The sequence below is a fragment of the Neomonachus schauinslandi genome, chromosome 4 (assembly GCF_002201575.2).
Source record: "Neomonachus schauinslandi chromosome 4, ASM220157v2, whole genome shotgun sequence".
Taxonomy (NCBI): domain Eukaryota; kingdom Metazoa; phylum Chordata; class Mammalia; order Carnivora; family Phocidae; genus Neomonachus; species Neomonachus schauinslandi.
This window is the reverse complement of record NC_058406.1, coordinates 129,336,474-129,360,407: the sequence shown is the minus strand read 5'-3', so window position 1 is coordinate 129,360,407 and position 23,934 is coordinate 129,336,474. Positions and strand designations below refer to the sequence as shown.

General features: G+C 36.3%; 1 protein-coding gene across 2 annotated transcripts in view; it reads left to right on the top strand.

The window, feature by feature from the left end:
• The window catches only part of STAU2 (staufen double-stranded RNA binding protein 2), a 321,925-nt gene that overhangs the window by 52,674 nt on the left and 245,317 nt on the right, over positions 1-23,934 (top strand). For both annotated transcript variants that reach the window (XM_044914642.1, XM_021688639.2), the window contains exon 3: positions 6,196-6,331. In XM_044914642.1, the coding sequence (XP_044770577.1) occupies positions 6,196-6,331 (136 nt within the window). The remainder of the gene's footprint in view (positions 1-6,195; positions 6,332-23,934) is intronic.

Genomic DNA, 23,934 nt, shown 5'->3' with positions numbered 1-23,934 from the left:
AGGCTTTACCAGTGCCCCAGAAGCCTCCCTCATGTCCCCTTCTAGTGGTCAAACAACTTCAAAGGAAGCCACTCTTCTGCGTGTCTATCTTAAATTCATTGTGCCAGCTTATTAGAATCATGCACTGTACTCTTTTGTGATAGCTTGTTTTTCTCAGTGTTAACATCTGTGAGATTCATCCATGTTGTATTTAACAACATGGTATTTCATTGCTATACAGTATCCATTGCATGAATATACTGTAACTCATTTATTTATTGTACTATTGATGGACATTTAGATTGTTTCCAGTTTCAGGCTCTTAGAAGTCAAACTGCTGTGAACATTCTTGTATGTGTACATTTTTGTTGGGGACGTACCTAGTATTGGAACTGTTGGGTCATGGGTTATGCATGTGTTCATGGAAATCAGAGTAAGAGTTAAGCCCGGAGGTCAGTGAGCATACACAAAAGACAGGTATCATAGCTGCTGTTCTTACATCACAGTCTTTTATTCCTAGACCTACTGGGAAAGATAAGAAAGCTGTTGAGGCATCAGTTAGACACAGTAAGGAAACTATCATAGTTTTGGCCAGGTTGAATAGTGAATTAGAGCAACAATTAAAGTATGTCCTTGAAGAGAGAATTTCCTTGGAAGTTCAGCTGGAAAAACTTTGACCATTCTCTTACCTATAAGCCAATTGCTATAAACTGTGACCATACCCATTTTTAAGTGGTTTGGGTTTACCCAATTTGGAGGCCCAAACATTCAGCTTGCTACTTAATTCAACATTAAATTTTATTATTTGCTTTTGCCCTGTATGTTCACCATTGTGTTAAAGTATCCTTTATTTTTTAATTTAAACAACAAAAGGGTCAGTATGACCAGAAAAAAAAACAAACCCCAAAACAAAACAAAACCAGAAAAACCCCAAAACATACATGAGCTATACAGGTGGCATGTAGTCACAGCTACTTGGGAGGCTGAGGCGGGAAGATCCCAGAAGTTCTGGGCTGCAGTGCGCTGTGCTGATCAAGTGTCTGCATGAAGTTCAGCATTGATAGAGTGACCTCCTTGGGAGCGGGGGACTACCAGGTTGCCTAAGGTAGGGTGAACCAGCCCAGGTTGGAAACAGATCAGATCAGAGTAGTGGGATTGTGCTTGTGAAGGGCCACTGCACTCCAACGTGGGCAACATGGCAAGGCCCACTGTCTTTTTGCCCCGCCCCAATTTAGGGAATCCTGTGTCTCAAAAAAAAAAAGTTTGCCCCTTTGAAAAAAATAACACACATAATAAATGCATATGTAATATATCACGTCAAAGTATAATTTTCCCTTCCTACTAGCAACACATGAGAGCTTTCTACATCCTTGTCAACGTATGGTCTCTTAAGCTTTAAAAATTTTAGCTATTCTTCTGGGGGTATAGTAGTAATTCAGTGTAGTTTTAATTTTCATTTCTTTAATAACTAATGATGGTGAGCACCTTTCCATATGGTTATTGGTATTGAGATCTCTGTTGTAGAGTGCCTTGAAATAATTTTCTCATTTAAAAACACCTGCATTGTCTGTTTTTTATGTTTTTCTATTTTTTATTGACTTTAGGGTTCTTACATATTCTGGATTCACATCTTTGTTAGATATGTGCATTGCAAATATCTTTCTATAATGGTATATTTTGATGAACAGAAATTCTTTAATTCTTTATTTAAGTCGAATTTATTAGTCTTTTCCCTTATGGTTAGTGTCTTATTTAAGACATCTTTGTCTCCCACAGTGTTATGAAAATAATCTTATAAAATTTTAGAAGCTTTATTATTTTATTTTAAAAATTTAGATCTGGAGTCTGTCAGGAACTGAGGTTTATGTATGATGTGAGGTAGGGTTCATGATTTTTCTTCTTTTTAATATATAGACGTTCAGTTAACTCAGTACCATTTACTGAAAAGACAATCCATTTCTGTCTGCACTGCAGGGAGGGGGGAGTTCAGTCTTGACTTCACATCAAGTAGAGATAGTATTTGTACCCCAAAGAGGAGTTAAATTCATTTACAGCATGGCTTAAGACTATATCAAAGAACTATTTTGCTTTCTTCCTCCTTTTATTTTTTTTAACTTTGTTGGAAATAATTTCATATTTATGTAAAATTTGTAGCAAGAGTACATAGTGCATCTGTTATGTACCCTTCACCCAGATCCCCCAACTGTTAGCATTTCTGAACCAGTTGAGAGTAAGTTGTTGGCATGTGGTCCCATTCCCCTTAGTATTTCAGTGTATTGTTCCCAAATACATAGCCATTCTCCTGTCAGGAAGTTAACATTGATCTGGTATTATCATGTAATGCAAACACTCCATTCTTCCTTCATTGATTGTCCCAGTAATATTCCTTTGTAGGTCCAGGATCTAATCGGGATCATGTATTTATCATTTCTTTTCATTCTACTTCAATCTGGAATAGTTCCTCAGAGTTCTTGTCCTTTATGACCATGACATTTTTGAATAGTTCAGGCCACATCATTTGTAGAATGCCCCTCAATTGAGTTTATCTGGAGTTTCCTCGTGATTTTGAATTTTTAGCATGAATGTCCCAGTGGCGTTGGCTTATCTCACTGTTACTTATCAGGGTAAACCTGATACTGATTTGTCCCATTAGTGATGACTTTTGTCACTTGGTGAAGACTATGTTTGCCAGGCTTCTCTACTGTAATGTTAATTAATAAGTATGTTTTCTTATTAAATAATAAGGAACTAATTATTTTCTGAGGAGAAACTTTGGGACTATATAAACATTCTGTTCCTCATCAAACTTGCTTTCACTTACCAGATTTGGCATCTATTAATGATTCTTTTCTGAATTAATACTCTGAAGAGTGCCACAGGGTGATTTAATTAATTAATTAATTTATATGGCTTAGAACAACAGAAACTTATTTTCTCTTAAAGGGTGATGTTTTGATTCCAGTTGTTTTGTTTTTAATATTTATTAGTTGGCATTCTACCCTAGAATTTTCTCTTTCCCCTCATTTGTTTGTTTGTTCATTTATTTCTATCACTATAGACTCTTGGATTCCTATTTTACTTACAGGATTATAATCTATCATTATTTATTTCGATTCTCAATTTGTCACAGACTTGACCAGGGGTATGAACCTTTCCAGTTGACTCCAGTGTCCTTCTACTGTTTTCATCCTTCTTGAGCACTTCTTACTTTCTGGCTCAGTAAGATGTTCCAAGGTCATCTCATATTTTCCTTGTCCTGGCCCTGGCACGAGCCATTACTTCAAGGAGCCTTGGTTGATTAATTAATCAGTTCATTGTTTGAACAAATATTTATTGAGTGACTGCTATGTTCCAGGGACTATTCTGCCTACAAAGCTTTTCCTTGAGTGTTAGCAATGTATAGCTCCTTAAAAACTAGTTGTGGCATTTTTCTTTCACTTTCCACAGAATGGGAATCCACAGTAGTTGTTATGTATGTTTGTATATATAACCAATTAGTCTTGTTATGTTTATCACTGATAAATACAGAAATTTCCTTTAATCTACCGAAAAACCACTAGAAACAGATTCTGCGTTGACAGTGTCCGCTTTACAGCCATGTGATGCATGAGGAGTGCTGCGTCATGATCATCTTTATGCAGCCTGGGTCCAGCTCGCACCTGCTGGAGTGGTACTTAGCATTATCTGCAGGTTCTCACAGTTGGAAGTGACTCTGTACGTGTTTCCTGTGGGCGCGTTATTGTGTAAGTAAAGAGGCTGTGCACACGCAGCGGTGGCAGTCTCGGTCTTTATGAAACAGGTGGAGATACTTGGCTCCAGGAGTCGAAACCTCTTCAGCGCAGTTTGCACTTGTCTGGTGCTTCTCCACTCTCCTTCACGAAGACCAGTGTCTAGCATTTCTGTGAAGAAAATAGATTGCAGCCTTAATTTCAAATGAGAAATTTATATGAAATCATTGATTTATTTAAATGATATGAATATAATACTTCTACCTAGCTTAAAACCCAATTTTGGTATGGGTGGCAGGACATAGTATATCCTACCAGTGCATTAAAATCACCTCACTGATGATTGTTAGATACATTAGTTTCTGTTTATTGCCCTAATTAAAGGATGAGGCCTTTCAAACTTTTTTTTTCTTTTCTTTTTTCTCCATTTGAACTTTATGCTATTTGTGTCTGTATGATTGTTGCAAAGTAGAATTCAGAAAGACGTAAATCTTACAACCGATTGATATGTTAACTATTAAACTGCAATATATATGAAATAAGAAAAAAACTTAAAAAAAATATACACTACTCTTTGGTGTTAAATTTGTAGAAGACTGTTCGACAATTCCTAATAACGTTAACCATAGACCTACTCTGTGATCTAGTAGCAATCCCACTGCTAGGGATATACCTAAGGGAACTGAGTGTATGTGTCTGCTAAAACACTGTGGCTTTATTTAATTGCTCCTAGCTGGACACAACTCAGATGTCCCATCAGCAGCAGAGTAGATAAACTGATGTATCCATTCAGTAGAGTACTATTCAGTGATTTAAAAAAAAATGTTTGCAATACTGAAATATTTGACAAAATTGTTACATTGAGTGAAGGAAGCATGATAGAATAATACACATTCAGGTTTGAAGAACAGGCAAAACTCTGATGACAGAAGTCAGAATAGGTAACTTGGGGAGGTGGGTATTGACTGGAAATAGCTATGATGGAACTTTCTGGGTGATGAAAATGGTCATATCTTGATCTGAATGGTGGTCACTGAATGTTTATAATGTGTAATAATTTGTAGATTTGTATGCTTAAGGTTTGTGCATTTTACTTACCCCTCAGTAAAATACTGTAGGAAAGAAAGAAAAGAGAATCCTTTATTCTTGACTTCTCTTCCTCTGCCCTGAGTGTTGGTATTAAATTAGGGGTTTGGGCTAATTGGACTTACTGTTCAGTATGTTAATGTTCTTTGCTGTTTTTCTTATGCCTATCTTTTTTTCTTTTCCACCTCCTTTGTCCTTCCACCCTCTTTGTTTTTCCCCTTAACCTTGGTTTAGTTCCTGTTCTTATACTCTTCAGTGGTTTCGCATAAATTCTTTAGAACTGGGACACAAAGTGAGCAATTACTGACTCTTGCTGGATAGCTGATGACGCGGCTGCCGGTTCTGCGTTTGTCAGGTTCCGGCACCCCCAGCGGGCGCTTTATGCCAGCCCCATTTTTCTCTGCTGCAATAAGTCGACCCGTTTTTGTATGTGACGAATGGAGTCTTAAATGTATGTTGCAAAAGGCATAATTCCAACAAAATAGTACAGGATTTACACTGAAAAAATAAATTTTACTTTCTATAAAAACTTTAGATTCATATTTGTGATTTGTTATATATGTAATGTGTATATATATAATGTTTTACTAAATAACCTCTTTTGGTACTCAAAATAATGTGATGTAATAATTTAGTGTGTGTTATTTATTATGGAATTTTTCAAACTTTTGCAAAAGTAGAGCTGATAAGCTAGTGAACAGCGCCATACCCATCACCACCTTCAACAGTCATCTACACGTAGTGGCCAGTCTTGTTTCTCATCTGTCTTTCCTCTGAATTATTTTGAAAGAAAGCTCGGATATATCACTTCATCCATAAATGCTTTAGTATATATCTTTAAAGATTTACAGAAAGCATTAGTAGATTTACTTTGTCCTGTTGTTGGTTATAGAAAAAACTCAAAATGTATTTTCATGAGATAAGTCTAAGAATTACTGATGACCCTGTATTCATTGCTAATTTCAGTTGCTTGATTAGCAAAATATAAAAATGATAATAAATGAAATAAGATAAATGATAATAAAAATGCTAAAGATGATAATGTTTTTAATGATTAAATAATTGAAAGCTTCCTGGGGTGAGTAATGCTGACGTTCAGTACTTTCTTTATAGTATCCAAATTAAGCAGTCTGTGAACCTCGTGTTCCCCTTGTTTTGAAACAGTCTTTCAAGTTGAATTTTTGGTCATTAATATACAAAAAAGCTTGCAAACCCCGAAGAGATTTCATTAGAAACAATTTTCCTGTTTATGTAGTTTGTTTATACACCCCTGAGAAAATCATACAGACAGGCCATCAACTCCCACCTTCTTTCATGGTAATTACATGTAATGTAAGTATGGCTTGCGGGATTTATTATGGAAATATTTCACTTGTGTGCTTTTAATATTTTTTTTAAACAGGTAGTATAACTCCAACTGTGGAACTGAATGGGCTTGCTATGAAAAGGGGAGAGCCTGCCATCTACAGGCCATTAGATCCAAAGCCTTTCCCAAATTATAGAGCTAATTACAACTTTCGGGGCATGTACAATCAGAGGTTTGTATGTCTTCTTTGGTTTTGTTCTTATTTATTATTTTACGCATATTGTAACAGTTTCTGAAACTCAAAGAGTATTTTCATTGTAAGGAACATTTACTTTGGGCATTTTGCATGGAATTTAGATAAATCAGGCTCACAAAAGGAATATTTAAAGTAATACGTTTAAAAATAACTGGTTTTCGGGAACTAGTTTTTATTGAGTCATGAGAACCCTGTATTTGTTGCAGGCAGGACCATGTTTTAAAATCATGCCACAATATAGTGCTGACTTTTCAGTTGACTTGCTCATTTATTTACCAGGCAGATACTTAGCTTAATTAGTGGTTTTCTTAATTTGTCCAACTACATTGCAAACATGAATGTTTTTAATTTATAGGAAATTTGTTGGAAGGATTTACTAAGTCTGTCTACACATTGCATAATTTTGTGATAGTTACAAGTGTAACAGAATTTTCTTTTATGGGCAAGGCAGAATTTTTAAAAAAAAGTTGTGTTTTTTTTGGATCATTTATAAAAGTCATGTAACTCATTATAGAGAATGTAGAAAATGCAAAAAGTTAAAAAGAAAATATAAATAACATGTAATTCCAGAATTAAATACCTTTAATATTTTGATGTATTTTACACTTTTTAAAATTCTTTGCACATATATTTGACCAAAGTGAAGTTATCCTTTATATTCAGTTTATACAGTACTTTATGGAGGTATATTTATGTGAATGGCAGAATGCACAGATCTTAAATGTACATTGTGATGACTATTATTTATGTATATATATATATTTATACTTTACTTGATCACTTTTTATATGTGTGTATCCTCATGTGATGACCACCCCGATCAAGGTTCAGCATGTTTCTGTTACCCTGAGAATTTCCTCATACCTATGTGTACTCGTTATACCTCCTCCCAGGAGGAACAATGGTTCTATCACTGTAGATTAGTTTTGCATGTCGTTGAACTTCATATAAATAGATTCATACAATATGTACTCTTCTGTGTCTGGCTTTTTTCAGTTCATATAATGGTTTTCTTATTTGTTTTTGTTTTTTGTTTTTTGAGATTCATCCTCGTTGCTTGTATCTGGATTTTGCCCTTTTCTGTTGCTAAATAGTGTTCCTTTGCATGATGTATCATAATCTGTTCATCTCATATATACAGTATTGTGCCCTCTTTTAATTTGATATAGTGATCATTTTTCACATTTTTTAAAAGTTTTTTTTTTTTAGTAATCTCTACACCCAGTGTGGGGCTCAAACTTATAACCCTGAAATCAAGAGTCTCATGCTCTGCCAACTGAGCCAAGTAGGTGCCCCCATTTTTCACATTTTTAAGTGATCTTTGAAAAACATATTCGATGGCTATATAATGCTTCATTTGGCCAGGGTATATTTTACAAGGATATAAACAGGTATAAACAAAGAACACCTGATAATCATATAAACAAAATGTACTTGTTTTGATCATCTAAGTTTTTTTGAAAATTATAAATAATGTGCAACAATCTTTACATATAAATTTTTGTTTACATCACTGATTATTTCCTTAAAATAGATTACCTTATAAGGGGAATATTGGGTTAAAAAGAATAATATGTCGCCCAATTACATTAAAATTTGTATTAATTACTTAGTGTATATTCTGTTCCATTCTGACAACACTGAGTTAAAAAAAAATGTCTTATTTGATAGATAAAAAGTGGTATGATTTTATTTTATTTTATTTATTTATTTTTTTTTAAAGATTTTATTTATTTATTTGAGAGAGAGAATGAGAGAGAGAGAGCATGGGGGGAGGGTCAGAGGGAGAAGCAGACTCCCCGCCGAGCAGGGAGCCTGATGCGGGACTCGATCCCGGGACTCCAGGATCATGACCTGAGCTGAAGGCAGTCGCTTAACCAACTGAGCCACCCAGGCGCCCAAAAGTGGTATGATTTTAAAGTTTGGTTTTATTGATTACTTGTGGGGCTGAACAGTTTTCAAGTATTTTGTTTGTCCTTTTTGATTTGTCTATTTGAATTTGCTAATTTCTGTTGCATTGCTTGGCAGGTCTTCAAATGTTTATGTGTTGGGAATATTAGCATTATGTCTGTTTTGTTTAATTTTCCTGCTTTGTAAAAACTGGCTTTTAGTTCTGTGTTTGTTTTGATGTGCAACAGTTTTAGATGTTATATGGCCTAGTATTTTTGTGTGTGTGTGTGATTTCTCCAACTGCTTTTATGCCTGAGAAATTCTTGTGATCAGATATTTGCTAATGCTTAAAAAGAACATTTTTATTGAGATATAATTGACATACAGCATTGTGCAAGTTTAAGGTATTCAGCCTACCCTGATTTATGTTGCATTATGATTGCTATTGTAGTGTTAACTAACACCTTGATCATGTCGGATAATTATTTCTTCTAGTGTTGGGATGCTGATACTTTTTAATCATTTTGTGTATTTACTACCATTACAGTTCAGATGTGAGAAGATGTGTGGTCTATACATAATGATACCTTTTGGTGTCTTGTTTGGCAGTGGTGTATTTACCATTTAAAACTTAGTCCTATTCAGATTGTAAATGGTTCTTTTAAATATTATTGCTTATGTTCTCTAAGAAAAACGAGTACAATCTTCTTAGACTTCTGCTCCTCCCCCCTTTTCTCCAGGTGTGTCTGGGGGAATTTACTGTGTTGTCTTGGTAGGAAAGGAGGGACCCTCACCTTTGGGTGTTCTGTATTGTCCTCTGAGCTCCTCTGGTCTTTGTGATGATGTCCCTTGTCCACCAGATAGCTGACACCTTTCTCTTCTGCCTTGCCGAAACCTGCAGTTGGTGATGTGTAGTCCATTTTTTCCTGTCAGGTAATGCTTCCACAGAGTATTTACCATCTCTCCCTTGCTCTCTTGACCTAAATCCTTAACTCTCTTTGGCTCCCTTGGAGTGTTGTTCCATTCTCATCCTCTTCGGTAGTGTCTCCTAAACTGGAGCATCCAGTGGCAGGCTTATCAACTCTCAACTTGGTGTCCACACCACATAGGTGGCAAGAAGGACATAACATTTCTCTGGTAGTTGCTTTACTTTCCCTTTTTCTGTATAACCTGCCTATAGCCTTTCTTGTAAGCTTGAGGTTACCTAATAGAAATAAAACTATTTGCCCACTTAAGCACAATAGATACATTTGGTCACCTGAGTTGGGAACACCTTGCCTATCAGGATATTTTACTTTTAATATACTATAGTGAATAGACTCATGGGGATATTTAAATGCTTATTATATTTTGATATCTGTAGTTCTTTATTGAAATCTTACTAGAGTTGTTTTTTTTTTTAAAGATTTTATTTATTTATTTGACAGAGAGAGACACAGCAAGAGAGGGAACACAAGCAGGGGGATTGGGAGAGGGAGAAGCAGGCCTCCCGTGGAGCAGGGAGCCCGATGCGGGGTTCGATCCCAGGACCCTGGGATCATGACCTGAGCTGAAGGCAGACGCTTAACGATTGAGCCACCCAGGCGCCCCTAGAGTTTTGATTAGTGGATTTATTACTTTTAAATGAAAGAAATCTGGTGCTAAAGCAATGAGAAATCTGACAATAATCTCTGTGGATTATTATTATGGAGCTCATGTTCTAGTAAGGGAGGCAGTCATAAAGAGGTGGTTACTCACTGAGGTGACTTTTGATAAAGAAAGAGAGGGAATAAGTAGTGTGTATGTCACAAGTAGTGTGTATGTCACAAGAGAAGGAGAGAACATTCCAAGCAGAACAAACAGGAAGTGCAAAGCCCCCGAGGTAGGAAGGTACCAGGCGTGTTGATGTCTTCTCCAGCAGACCAGTAGGGCTGGAAAAGACTGAAAGGAGGTATGAAGGAGGAGAGTAGTTGGTATATGAGGATGTGACACGGGTCATATGGTTTGGTTTTTTTTTTTTTTTTTTCTATTGTGGGTCTTCTGTTAAGAATGTTGACATTTTTCCTTTGTTGGCAATTTCTAGTTTCAAGATCTGATTCCATAGTTGTCATGAGGGGTGTAAGAATTTATGTATGACTTCTCTAAGGGGTTGTGCTTTAGGCCATTCCCACTTAATGGATAAAGTGGACTTTGCTTTCAGATTGTTGGGAGAGTCTTTAGAATATTCTGCAGATCACAAAAAAGGTAAAAAAAAAATAGAGAAGTACTGGTAAACTGCCAAGTCATGTTTCAACTGAAAAGCTCTCTGCTCACAGAAGGGCAAACCTAACCATTACTCATTAGGCTGTAAAAATTAGGATTTCACATGGGGCGCCTGGGTGGCTCAGTCAGTTAAGCGTCCGAGGTCCTGGGATCGAGCCCCGCATCAGGCTCCCTGCTCAGCGGGGAACTTGCCTCTCCCATTGCCTCTGCTTGCCGCTTCCCCTGCTTGTGCTCTCTCTCTGTGTGTCAAATAAAAGTAAATAGGGGCATCTGGGTGGCTCATTTGTTAAGCATGTGCCTTCGGCTCAGGTCATGATCCCAGGGTCCTAGGATCGAGCCCCACATCAGGCTCCCTGCTCTGGGGGGAGCCTGCTTCTCCCTCTCCCTCTGCCGCTCCCCCTGCTTGTGTTCCCTCTCGCTGTGTCTGTCAAATAAATAAATAAAATCTTTAAAAAAAATAAAAGTAAATAAATCTTTAAAAAATATTTTAAGAATTAGGATTTCACATATGACCTTAATCTGCAGATGACAACACCTGAATGTGTCACAGGGAATTTGGAGCCAAAGATAGAGGAGACTCTTTTCTCCTTGTGAGAATCCAAATGAATCAGTAGCTTCTTAATAAGGCAGGGAATGAAAGGTTAGAAAGTCCAAGAAACAGATATCATTTAAAGGGATTTATAAAAAAGTCCTTTCATTTTTTACTTAAAATAATATTAAGTAATAATTAGAGATTACCCATGTTGGTTTTTAAAAAAATATATTTTTTATTAAATTCTGTTTTTTTAAGGTTATTTATTTAGAGGGAGAGAGAGCATGAGCGGGGGGAGAAGCAGAGGGAGAGGGAGAAAGAATCTGAAGCAGACTCTGCGCTGAGTGTGGAGGACCGACACAGGGACGCGAGATCATGACCTGAACTGAAACCAAGAGTCAGATGTTTAACTGATTAAGCCACCCAGGTGCACCTAAATTCTGTCCTTTCCTGATGAGATTGCCTGACTTAAGCTCATTCAAAGGCTAAGGAGGCACTTAAAGCGCCACCCCTCTGTTGCCCTGGTTTATGATGGCTGGGGAAAAAAAGAGATTTATCCATGAACAAGATCTGGATGCAGCCTGGATTCGGAAGTACCTGTCTCTCTTTGTCACACCTAAGATGTTTGAAAATGAATACATCCAGTTACATCTTTTCCTTTCTCATTTGAGGTACTATTCACTAACAGATATAAAGTTGAAAGCTACAAAAATTTATATGGCAAAGTGTAAGATGTAAAGGTTGGAGAACCTTTTATGCTTTTGTTCTCCTGTCTTTGTTATAAAAAATGATATACATGATCTCAAGAACAGAATGGCTGAAATCAGTCCTCCTACAGACAGTTTATCAATTTTGTGTATGTACAGATGCAAGAAGCATTACTGCTTGGCTAGTGGCCAGAAAGTTCCCAGTCTGCTGGTGTGGATGGCCAAAGGCCCACAACTCAAACTAGACTATGTGAAAATGGGGATTTTTGCCATATGTAACTGGGAGAGGTCTCTTGGGGAGATCGTCAGGCATGGTTGAATATAGGGCTTTAGTGTTCTTTTCCCTCATTTTCCATTTCTCTTTTTAGCTATTGTCTCATTTTTCCTCTGCTTGACTTCTTTTTTTTTTTGCCATTGAATTTCTGCTTTATTTTTGTTATTTTATTTATTTTATTTTTTTTAAAGATTTTTTTTTTTTAAGATTTTATTCATTTATTTATTAGAGAGCGAGCGAGAGAGAAACAGCATGAGAGAGGAGAGGGTCAGAGGGAGAAGCAGGCTCCCCGCTTAGCGGGGAGCCTGATGTGGGACTCAATCCCAGGACCCTGGGATCATGACCTGAGCCGAAGGCAGTCGCTTAACCAACTGAGCCACCCAGGCGCCCTTTGTTATTTTATTTTTATTAACATATAATGTATTTTTTGTTTCAGGGGTACAGGTCTGTGATTCATCAGTCTTACACATATTCAGAGTGCTCACCATATGCTTGACTTCTTTTTCAAAGAAGCTCACTTTCATTTGCTGTACCTCATATGCTACATAGTCCTTAGACGTGTAGTACCAGAGAAGGAACACGTTTTTGTATAGTTCTTAGCAAAGTCCCAAGAAAGACTTTGAGTAGACTGTCCATCCCTTTGTCATCCGGACTGGATTTGGGGTGAGGGAATACTTTAATTGGCCATGCTTGAGTTTGTGCCCAGCCTGGAGAAACAGGGATTAATCCCATCCAAGCTGCTTGCAGAGCACAACTTTTTTTTTTTTTTTAATGAATGGTTCCCTGAAGGCGAAGATTCTGAAGGAAAATCATTTCCATTATAGTCAGAACATTTGGTTCAAATCCTCATTCTGATGCTTTTAGCTGTGTGGTTTTGGGCAAGGCACTAGACCTTCCTTAGTTTCCTCGTTTGCTAAGTAGAGATAATAAGACCAAAGAAAAGGACTTTGGTGAGATCTCTCATTAAACAAATATTCACCGAATGCCTCCTCTTTGCCACATATTGTGTTAAGAGTAGGTACTTGAATGAAAGCCAGTCTGGTAGTCTCTGAGTCCATCAGAAGATGAAAACAGTGCAGAGAAACAGTAACAGAGTGATAGATGCGACCATACGGTACTATGGAAACATTGAGAACAAGTGCCTCCCTCAGACTGGGGACTCAGGAAGCCTCCCAGAAGGCATTGACACTTGAGCTGAATCTTTAAGGTAAACAAGACATTAGCCAGGTGAAGAAGGTAAGGAAAAGCAAACTAGTTTTTGGGAACAACCGCAGGGAATCCTGAGAAGTTCAGTTCATCATGGGCTTGCAAGGAATTTGGTATGTCTGGAATGAAAAAGCTGAAGCTCAGGCAGGGTGCTAATTTGATGTCCTCAGATGGCCTTGGGAAGAGATTTGGATTTATCCTGAAGGTGATTGGGAGCCGTTGAAGGATTTTAGGCTGAGGGATAAAATAATTGGGTATCTGTTTTAGGCATATTGCTTTGGCAGTACGTGGGGAATAGTTGAATAGTCTTAAAATTCAAGGGAGAAAGATGAATTACAAGGATGTTGTAATTCGGACCTAATGTGATGAGAGTCTGGAACCGTGAAGATGGAGGGGAGGGCAGTGTCTAGATATTTAGAAGGTGGACTTGGTGACACTTGGGGATTGATTGGTTGGTGGGGTGGGAGGTCGGGGGATTCAGGATGACTTTCATATATCTGGATCACTCATTGTTCGCAATGAGGAGTTTAAGTGGGTCTTTGGAAACATGAGGAGTTCTGTTTTGACTATGTTGAGTTTAAATTTCCTATGAGATATTTAGGAGGGGTCTATTTTATTACTCTTTAAAGCCTTAGTGGAGGGTATGGGAAGATTATCTTTGGCTTTGAAGATTTATTGGAAGTACACATGGGAAGAGGGACTTAGGGTCTAGAGTGTTCCTGAAGCTTTCGCATCAGAATGCATCTTGCAGAAAATGACACTGTTTAGGCTACAACTTACGTTTGAGTGACCAATCTGTTCTTTATTCATCTAGGATTTATACTTCCTTCCCAAAGGGATTTGGTTATGTTGGTTTGTCATTACTTGATTTGGAAAAATTTCATAGCATGCCCCCTTGCCAAGCCTTTCCGTCCTCAGGTGTGGTTGGTATATTTTGTGTCAAGACAGTATTTGTTTACTAATGTATCCAATTCCTGGTCCAGTCACTTGTAGCTAGGTTAGTAAAGTTGCTTTCTCTTAAGATGTTAGATACAAGTCATAGTAAGTTAAACAAGGCAAGAGGACTATTTTGCTGAGGTTACTTGTTCCAGTGGGCAGAGCCAGGTACCTACTTGAATTTTCATGGTCTCCCCTCTTGTGCCCTGGGAGGTAAATCTGTGAGACTTGGAAAGAACTTTCTGGACAGCTGTAGCTACCAGTGGACATTTGATGGGGTGAAACAGATTTTTTTAAGTATTTGAACTGATTTTATTTCGTTATGTTGGTTATCAGTAAAACTAGAAATAAGCAAGATTTTAGTTTATGAAATAGCTTATTGTATTTCAAAGTTCGTTATAGAGGCTGATAACTAGCTGCTAAGTACTGTGTTGGTGTGCTATGTATTTTGAGCTTGTTCAGACTTTTTTTTTAATTAAGTTTTTTGTTTTAATCCCAGTGTAGTTAACATACGATGTTATGTTAGTTTTAGGTGTACAATTCAAACTGTCAATCTAAGTGTTCTTCACTAGTTTGTAATACCCTATTAAAAAACATGTTGGAAAGTAGAACAGTTGAGAAACAATGTATTTGTAACAATAGTGGTATGAACAGGAAAAGTCTACAATTTTGCTTTCTGCCACCAGATGGTGCTTGTATACTGATAAAACAACATACAGACTGGGTGAGTTCATGCTGGTTAGTATTCCAAAGTGGGTGGTTAACTGATGAGAGGTTAAACCATATAAAATCACTAATATTTGACCTTTTTTGTCCTATAAATATGTTGGTTTCATATGGTGCAGCCAAACAGGAAAGGTCAGCCAAGTATACAACTTTAAAGCCTCTTGGATAAATGAAATAAATGCAAAGTGGTGAAAAGCAAGAATTCATTCTAGTAGTTTTGTATAATTTTGCCTTTTGTAAATTATATCCCTTGGTTTGGAGAATATATTCTTTTCTCTGTTACACGCTTTATATGTGGAATGTATGATACAACTTTTCAAAAATGGTATTTCTTTTAAAAATGATATTTCTTCATGAGGATACTGTTTTATAGGTAGATGTAGAACTGACAGGCTAAAAGACAAAAATTTTCAATATTCTTTACTTTTAATAGGATTACATTAATTAGATTAGAAATGTGTTTTTATTTGGGGGAAATAAATCTAAACCCATAATAAAAAAATGTTAAAAATACATTGTATCTTGAAACTCTCATAAGGAGCCAGAGAAGAGGATTTGAACAGGTTAAGAAAGCAAAGATGAGGGAGAATGAACTGGACTCTGAAGTCAGGGAATCAGAGAGCAAGAGAAATGATTTTCGGGTAAATGAGGGATTTAGTCTGGTCTAGAAGCTCTTGTCTTAGGCAGGCTGTATTTAAAATTAAGTATAGGAACTAGTGGACATTGTAACTCATAAAAACAAAACTATTGTGGGGCGCCTGAGTGGCTCAGTCAGTTGGGCATCTGTTTTCGGCTCAGGTCATGATCCCAGGGTCCTGGGATCGAGCCCCACATCGGGCTCCCTGCTCGGCGGGAAGCCTGCTTCTCCCTCTCCCACTCCCCCTGCTTGTGTTCCCTCTCTTGTTGTGTCTCTCTCTGTCAAATAAATAAATAAAATCTTAAAAAAAAAACAAAAGAAAACAAAACAAAACTATTGTAACTCTTACTGGCACACTTCATTTTATAATATAGAAATTCACCTTTTTTCTTTGAAGTGAAGTATAAAGAGGTTCCCCCCCAACATGTTTCCCCAAATATTAGACAAAAATAAAATTATTAAAAACATTTTGGGGGCTTATGCTTCTGGCTATAACTGGGACCAGATTTACCCTCCCACCATAAACACTTAGAAAACTTAGGTAAGGTTCTTAACATTATACATGAACTGATATAATATGATGTGAAAGGAAGTTGTGGTAAGTTGAAGATGTATATTGATGCAAAGCAAAAAAAGAATAGTTAAGAATACAATAGTGGTCGGGGCGCCTGGGTGGCCCAGTCGTTAAGCGTCTGCCTTCAGCTGGGGTCATAATCCCAGGGCCCAGGGATTGAGCCTCATGTTGGGCTCCCTGCTCAGTGGGGAGTCTGCTTCTCTCTCTGCCCCTCCCTCCTGCTCTGCTCTCCCTCCCTATCTCTCTCAAATAAATAAATAAAATTAAAAAAAAAAAAAGAATACATAGTGGCCATAAAATGGAATTAAGTGTGATCTAAAGGAAGCAGAAAAGGGGGAGAAAAAAGGAGCAAGGAACACATGGGATAAATAGGAAACAAAGAAGATGATAGATTTCAACCCAACCATATCAATAATTATGTTAAGTGTAAAAGGTTTAAATGCTTTAGTTAAAAGATAAAGAATGTCAGACTTGATAAAAGAGCAGGAAATACAACCATATGGGATGTGAAGAAATCCACTCTCAATATGAAGACACAGATTGGTTAAAAGGATGGAAAATGATAGTTCATGCAAACACAATAAAGCTGGAGTGGCTCTATTTATATCAGATAAAGTAGACTTTAGAACAAGAAGTATTACCAAAGATAAAATTACCAATGATGAGAGGGTAAAATCGTCAAGAAGACCTAACAATTATAATCATCATACACCTATTAGCAGGTCTTAGAATAACTAGACAGAAAAATAAGAAAACTAAGTCACTGGTGTGGACTGAATTGTGTACTTCCCAAATTCGTGTGTTGAAGCCCTAACCTGAAATGTGATGGTATTCGGATATAGAGCCCATGGGAGGTATTTAGGTTTTGATATGTCATAAGGATATAGCCCTCATGATGAGGTTAGTGCTGTTTTAAGAACAGACACCAGATACGTAGCTCTCTACTCTGCATATCCCCTGCCCTTGCCATGGTGAGGACATAAAAAGTCAGTTGGTTACAAGCCAGGAAGAGAGCTCTCATTAGAAACTGACCATGTTAGCATCTTGACCTTAGACTTCCAGCCTCCAGAACTGTGAGAAAATAAATTTCTGTTCTTTAAGCCACCTTAAACATGGTATTTTGTTTTGGCAGGCCAAGCTAAGACAGCTGTAGAGTTCAATAACACTGTCGACCAGTCTAATAACAGCAGAATATGCATTCTTGTCAAGCACACATAGAACATTCACCAAGATGGATGATAGGCTGTGCTATAAGACAATTCTCAATAAATTTAAGAGAATTGAAATAATACAGGCTATGTTCTCTGATCACAAAGGGATTAAGTTAGAAATAAGAATGATAAAAATATCTGGAAATTCCACAGATATTGGAAATTAAACATCATATTTCTGAATAACTCATGGATCAAGGGGAAGTCACAAAGAATATTGGAAAAATATTTTGAACTAAATGAAGATTAAAATGAAACACTGAGATGTGGATGCAGCTAAAGCAGTGCTTGGAAGGAAATGTATAGCTTTAAATGCTTATGTGAAAAAAGAAAAAGGTCCAAAATTAATGCTTTAGGCTTCCCCCTTAAGAAGCTGGAAAAAGAAGAGCACATTAAATCCGAAATACAGAAAAGGAAATAACAAAGACAGGGGCAGAAACCAATGAAATTGAAAATGGAACAACAATAGAAAGTGTCAATGAAATCAGTGAAGTCAAAAGCTGTTTCTGGGAAAGGATTAATAAAATTTATAAGTTTATGGCTGGCCTGACAAAAGAGAGAAGGTGAAGATACATATTATCAATATCAGCAATAAAAGACTCATACTGACATTAAAAGAACTATATGGGAATTTTATGAACGACTTCATAAATTTGATAACTTAGATCATTGGTTGGCAAACTGTAACCCTCACGCTCACTGCCTGCTTTTGTAAATAAAGTTTTATTGGAATATAGCTATGCCCATTTAGTTATGTATTGTCTATGTCTGCTTTTGAACTTTAACAGCAGAGTAGTTGTGACAGACTATATGGCCTGCAATGTTAAAATGTTTACTTTCTGACCCTTGAAGGAAAAATTTGCTAACCCTTGACTTAGATGAATTGGGTAAATTTAGAGGAAAGCACAAATTACCAAAACTGACTTAAGGACAAAAAGCAAAAACAAAACTAATACAAAAAAACCCTTTAACTTAAAGAAGTTAAATTTGTATGAGAAACTTTTTCACAAAGAAAACGCGACTCTCAAATGATTTCACTAATAAATTCTGTCAAATACTTGAGGAAGAAATAGTATCAGTACCTCAGAAAACAGGAGAAAGGAACACTTCCCAACTAATTTTATGAGGCCAGCATTATCTGATACCAAAACTAGACAAAGACCTTAAAAGAAAACTTGAGATCGTATGCTTCATGATCACAGATGTAAAAATCCTTAACAAAATATTAGTAAATTAAATTCAGCAAAATTTAATAATATAACATCATGATTAAATGGAGTTTATCTTAGGAAAGCATTAACCATATTAATAGAATAAAGGAAAAAATATGAGCATCTTATAGACACAGAAAAAGCATTTGATGAAAGTCAGCACTCATTCAGGCTACAGACTTCTCAAACTAGGAATGGAAAGTAATTTTCTTAATGTGATAAGGGATTTCTCTAAACAACCTCTAGCTGATGTTATGTTTTGTGGCAAAAGATTGAATTCTTTACTTGTAAGATGAGGAATAAGACAATGATATACATTTTATCACTTTAGCATTGTATTTGAGTTCTAGCAAGTGTAATAATAAGAAATAAATGGGGAAAAATATTGGAAAAGAAGAAATAAAACTGTCTTTGTATGCGAATACCATGATTTTTTAGAGAATTCTAAGAACTCAGAAAATGAAAAGGTACTGAAATAAATGGAATAAGGTCACAGGATATAAGGTCAATGTACAAAAAATCAACAGTATCTCTATTTAATAGTAATGAACAACTGGAACATTAAAATAGCATAAAAGCATGTCATACTCAGGATTAAATCTAACAGATTATGTTCACAGCCTGTATACTGACAACTAAAAAATATTGTTCAGATAAAGAAGACTTGATATAGTTAAAATGTCAGTTACTTCAAAGTTAAAGCTTCAGTGCAATCCCCATTGAAATCATAGCAGGGTCTTTTTGTGTGTAAAATTTATAATGTTAACATTTATGTGGAGATGCAAAGGACCTGCAATAGCCAAAGAGTTTTGAAAAGGATAGACAGATTTTGAGAGCCCATACTGCCTGATTTTAAGACTTGCTATAAAGGCTACAGTAATCAAGGCAGTGAAATATTGGCATGGGGAATGATATTAGAGATCAGTGGAACAAAATAGAGCAGAGGTTGGCAAACTGGGTAATGGACTAAGTCTGGCCTGCCTATTTTTGTATTGGCCTGCAATCTATCAATGGTTTTTACATTTTAAATGGCTAGGAAACAAATTTTAAAAATATTTCATAGCACATGAATTTAGATGAAATTGACATTTTAGTGTTGATAAAGTTTAATTGGAACACAGATATGATCATTTGCTTATGTATTGTCTAGAGTTGCGGTCATGCTACAGCAGCAGAGCTGGGTAGGTATGACAGAGAAATTATATGGTTTGCAAAGCCCAAAATATTTACTGTCTGGCTCTTTACAGAAAAAGTTTGCTTCATCCGTGGAATATAGAGTCAGGAAATAGACCCACTCATATATAGTCAATTTTTCCCCCCCCAAATTAACAAAAATGCTAATAGGCAAAAGATACTCTTTCTATCCAGGTGGAAAAAAATGATCCTCAACCCTTACCTCACACCATAGAAAAAAATTAATTAGAAATGGATCATAGACCTATATGTAAAAGTTAAAGCTATAACTTTTCAGAAGAAGATATATTTTTACTTTGGAGATAGGCAAAGATTTTATAGAAGTCAAAAAGCATGAATCATAATTTACAGAAGAAAGTATTTTGCTACTTTAGAGATAGCTAAAGACAAGGGAACATGAAAAGCATAAATCATAAAAGAAAAAATTGAGAAGTTAAACTTTATCAAGATTTAAAACTTCAGATACTTGAAAGTCACTGTTTAAAAAATGAGAAAGCAGAACATATACTGGAAGAAAAGATTTGCAATATATATGTTGACAAAGGATTTGTATCCAGAATATATAAATGAGTACTTAAACTCAATTAAGACAAACAAAAGTGAGCAAAGTAACCGAATAGATACTTCACTAGAGGGGAGGTAAGAATGGCTGATAAGCATCTGAAAGATGCTTGAAATGATTAATTATTAGAGAAGTGCAACTTAAAACCATAGTTAAAATTTAAAAAGATGGGCAATACCAAGTGTCGTGGCAGGACAGCCACGTTGCGTTGTTGCTGTATGACCGTTTTGTCATGGTTTGTTACTTTTTAATGAAATTAAATGCATGCTTACCATACCACCCAGTAATTCCACTCCTGGTGTTTACCTAAGAGAAATGAAAAAATATGGCCATTCAAAGACTTATACATGAATGTTTGTAGAATCTTTCTTTATAATGGTCCTAAACTAGTAATATCCACCATGTAAATATTTTGTTTTTGTTTTAAGATTTTATTTATTTGAGAGAGTGAGAGAGAGAGAGCACAAGCAGGGGGAGCAGCAGAGGGAGAGGGAGAAGCAGGCTCCCCACCCAGCAGGGAGCCTGATGTGGGACTCGATCTTGGGACTCGATCCTGGGACTCCAGGATCGTGACCTGAGCCGAAGGCAGATGCTTAACCAACTGAGCCACCCAGGCGCCCCAATATACACCACCTAAATGGTTAAACAAATTATAATATAGCCATGCCATGGAATATTACTCAGTAGTAAAACATTTGATTCAAGCAACAATATGGACAAATCTGAAAAACATTAGGCTGTACAAAAGAAGCCAGATAGTATATGTATATTGTAAGATTCTATTTTTGTGACATCCTAGAACCAGCAAAACCAATCCTATGGTGACAGAAAGCAGTTCATTGGTTGCCTAGATCTGAAGGTGGGGATTTTTTCTCTAAGGAGACTTTTGGGGTGATAGAAATGTAGAAATGTTCTGTACCTTGATTTTAGTGATTGTTATATAAGCATATGACAAAACTCATTAACTATGAGCTTAAAATAGGCCCCATTCATTACATGCAAATTTTATCTCAATAAAGCTGATTAATTTTTTTAAATATTTATTTACTTATTTGAGAGAGAGAGTGGGATAGAGTGTATGAATGGGGGCAGGGGCAGAGGAAGAGAATCTTTAAGCAGACTCCCCACTGAGCTCAGAGCCCACTGGGGCTCAATCTCATGACCCATGAGATCATGACCTGAGCCAAAAGCCAAGAGTTGGTGCTTAACCAACTGAGCCTCCCAGGCGCCCCAAGCTGAAGTATTTTTTTAAAGTTGGTGTATTTTTAAAAAATATATTTTGTAATACTGAATTTTCTTTGAAGCTAAAATAAAAATGTGTTGACGATAGCATCAGATTTTTGCCTCTCAAGCATTTCTCTGAAACCATTGTAAATGTTTTATTAGGAGCGGGCGCCTGGGTGGCTCAGTTGGTTAAGCGACTGCCTTCGGCTCAGGTCATGATCCTGGAGTCCCTGGATCGAGTCCCGCATCGGGCTCCCTGCTCGGCAGGGAGTCTGCTTCTCCCTCTGCCCCTCCCCCCTCTCATGTGCTCTCTCTCATTCTCTCTCTCTGAAATAAATAAATAAAATCTTTAAAAAAAAAATGTTTTACTAGGGGCTAAAATAATATTTGCCTCATAGATTGAGGATAAAACGATACATCTGTAAATTGCTTAGCTTTTGCCTCTGCTCAGTAAATGTTACTTAATTGTTAGCCCTTATTATATTGTAGGTAATATAGTCTAGTTGTAAGTACAGGTTCTGGAATTGAAATGATGGCTGTGTGGATTTGAGCAGGTTACTCAACCTTCTAATTCTCAGTTCACTCATCTGTAAGTTGGGGAGAATAAATTATGCTTCCTCACAGTGTTGTTTTCAGGATTATATGAGAATCCTGACTACACATGGCCTGTTACTTTACTTTACCATGGTGTTTGTAATTCCTTAAAAAGAATTTAAATATCAGAGTATTTGTCCTAGGACATTGTTATTTTGAGAGGTTTTTAAAAATTCACTTCTTTCCAATTAAAAAAAAAACAGGCATGAATCTGTAACTCTAAGTATTCACTTTACAGAAGGAATGACTGATTCTATAATACAAATATGGATACTTTTGGCCTTTTGTTGGAATTTAGTTGATCCTGGAACGATACTGCCATTGCAGCCCAGAAAGTCATTTCTCGCTTGGAAAACTGTGCACATCAGCAGTTATTAATTTGAGATTTAAACACAAGCCTCAGAAAATTAATTAATAAAAATTAATTATTTGTGGCATTTATACACATACCTCTTCTGCCTTGTCATAGCTTGATAGCCATCCATTTCACCTTTGATCTTTCAACTTTTTCACTTTCATTCCCAAGGAATGGCTAGTCTGTGTTTTCTTGCCACTGAGTTAGTATTCAAGGACTAACTACTTGTAACAAATTTCCCATGATACAAATTTAGAACTCCAGACTCCTTTGTTCTGTTCTTACAGGCAGTCAGGCAAGCCCAGGGCTCACCATGTAATTTTGTATTAGAAACTTTAAATTATCTGGTAAGTTTAATAAATAAATACACTTTTTACATGTCACACAAGTTTAAAATTTTTCATATCCCCCTAAAACAAAAACAAAAGCAGAAGTAAGTAAAGCTAATCCTTAAATTAAAAAATGACTTTTTATAATTTGGGTTGATCGTCTTATTTTATTTGGCCACTTATTTTTGTAATGCTCTTGAGAATCCTTTTTGAGTTCTTTATGCTGAAAGTTTAAAAATTATTCTCCATAAAGGTGGATATAAAGAAAGTAGCACCAAAAGGATTATTACTGTAAGTCCCCTTCTCCCACAAGTTTATCATGATTCTTTAGGAAAATGCACCCAGGACTTAAATGTGATAAATGCTATATTCATAACTTTTTGCAAGAAGTGATCTTTCTAGCCACATATTTGTTTTTAAAATTCCAGCAATTTTTGTCATAGATTATGGGAAGCAGGATCCTCTATTCTTTTATTTGAGACTAATTTTATTAATCTCTTGTTCATCCTCTGAAAACCAAGTACAATATTAATTCCCTTTGTGTTTGAAGCAGTGCTATATTACAGATGTTTCTTTTGTGTAGTTCAGCAAATCTTCCTTTAGCAATGTTTATTTACTTGTGTTTAAAAAAATATCTGGACAAAATGACAGTTCAACTTGTGAAGACCTTGTTAATGTGGAATATGACATATAGATGAGTAGGCTTTCATTTTTTAAATTATTAATGTATAATGTATTATTTGTTTCAGAGGTACAGGTCTGTGATTCATCAGTCTTATACAATACACAATGCTCACCACAACACATACCCTCCCCAGTGTCCATCACCCAGTCCCCCCATCCCATTCACCTCCCTCCCCTCCAGCAACCGTCAGTTTGTTTCCTGAGATTAAGAGTCTCTTATGGTTTGTTTCCCTCTCTGGTTTCATCTTGCTTCATTTTTTCCTCTCTTCCCCTATGATCCTCTGCCTTGTTTCTTAAATTCCACATATCAGTGAGATCATATGATAATTGTCTTTCTCTGATTGACTTATTTTGCTTAGCATAATACCCTCTAGTTCCATCCACGTCATTGCAAATGGCAAGATTTCATTTTTTCATGGCTGCATAATATTCCATTGTATTTATCTATCTATATCTATATCTATATCTATATCTATATCTATATCTATATCT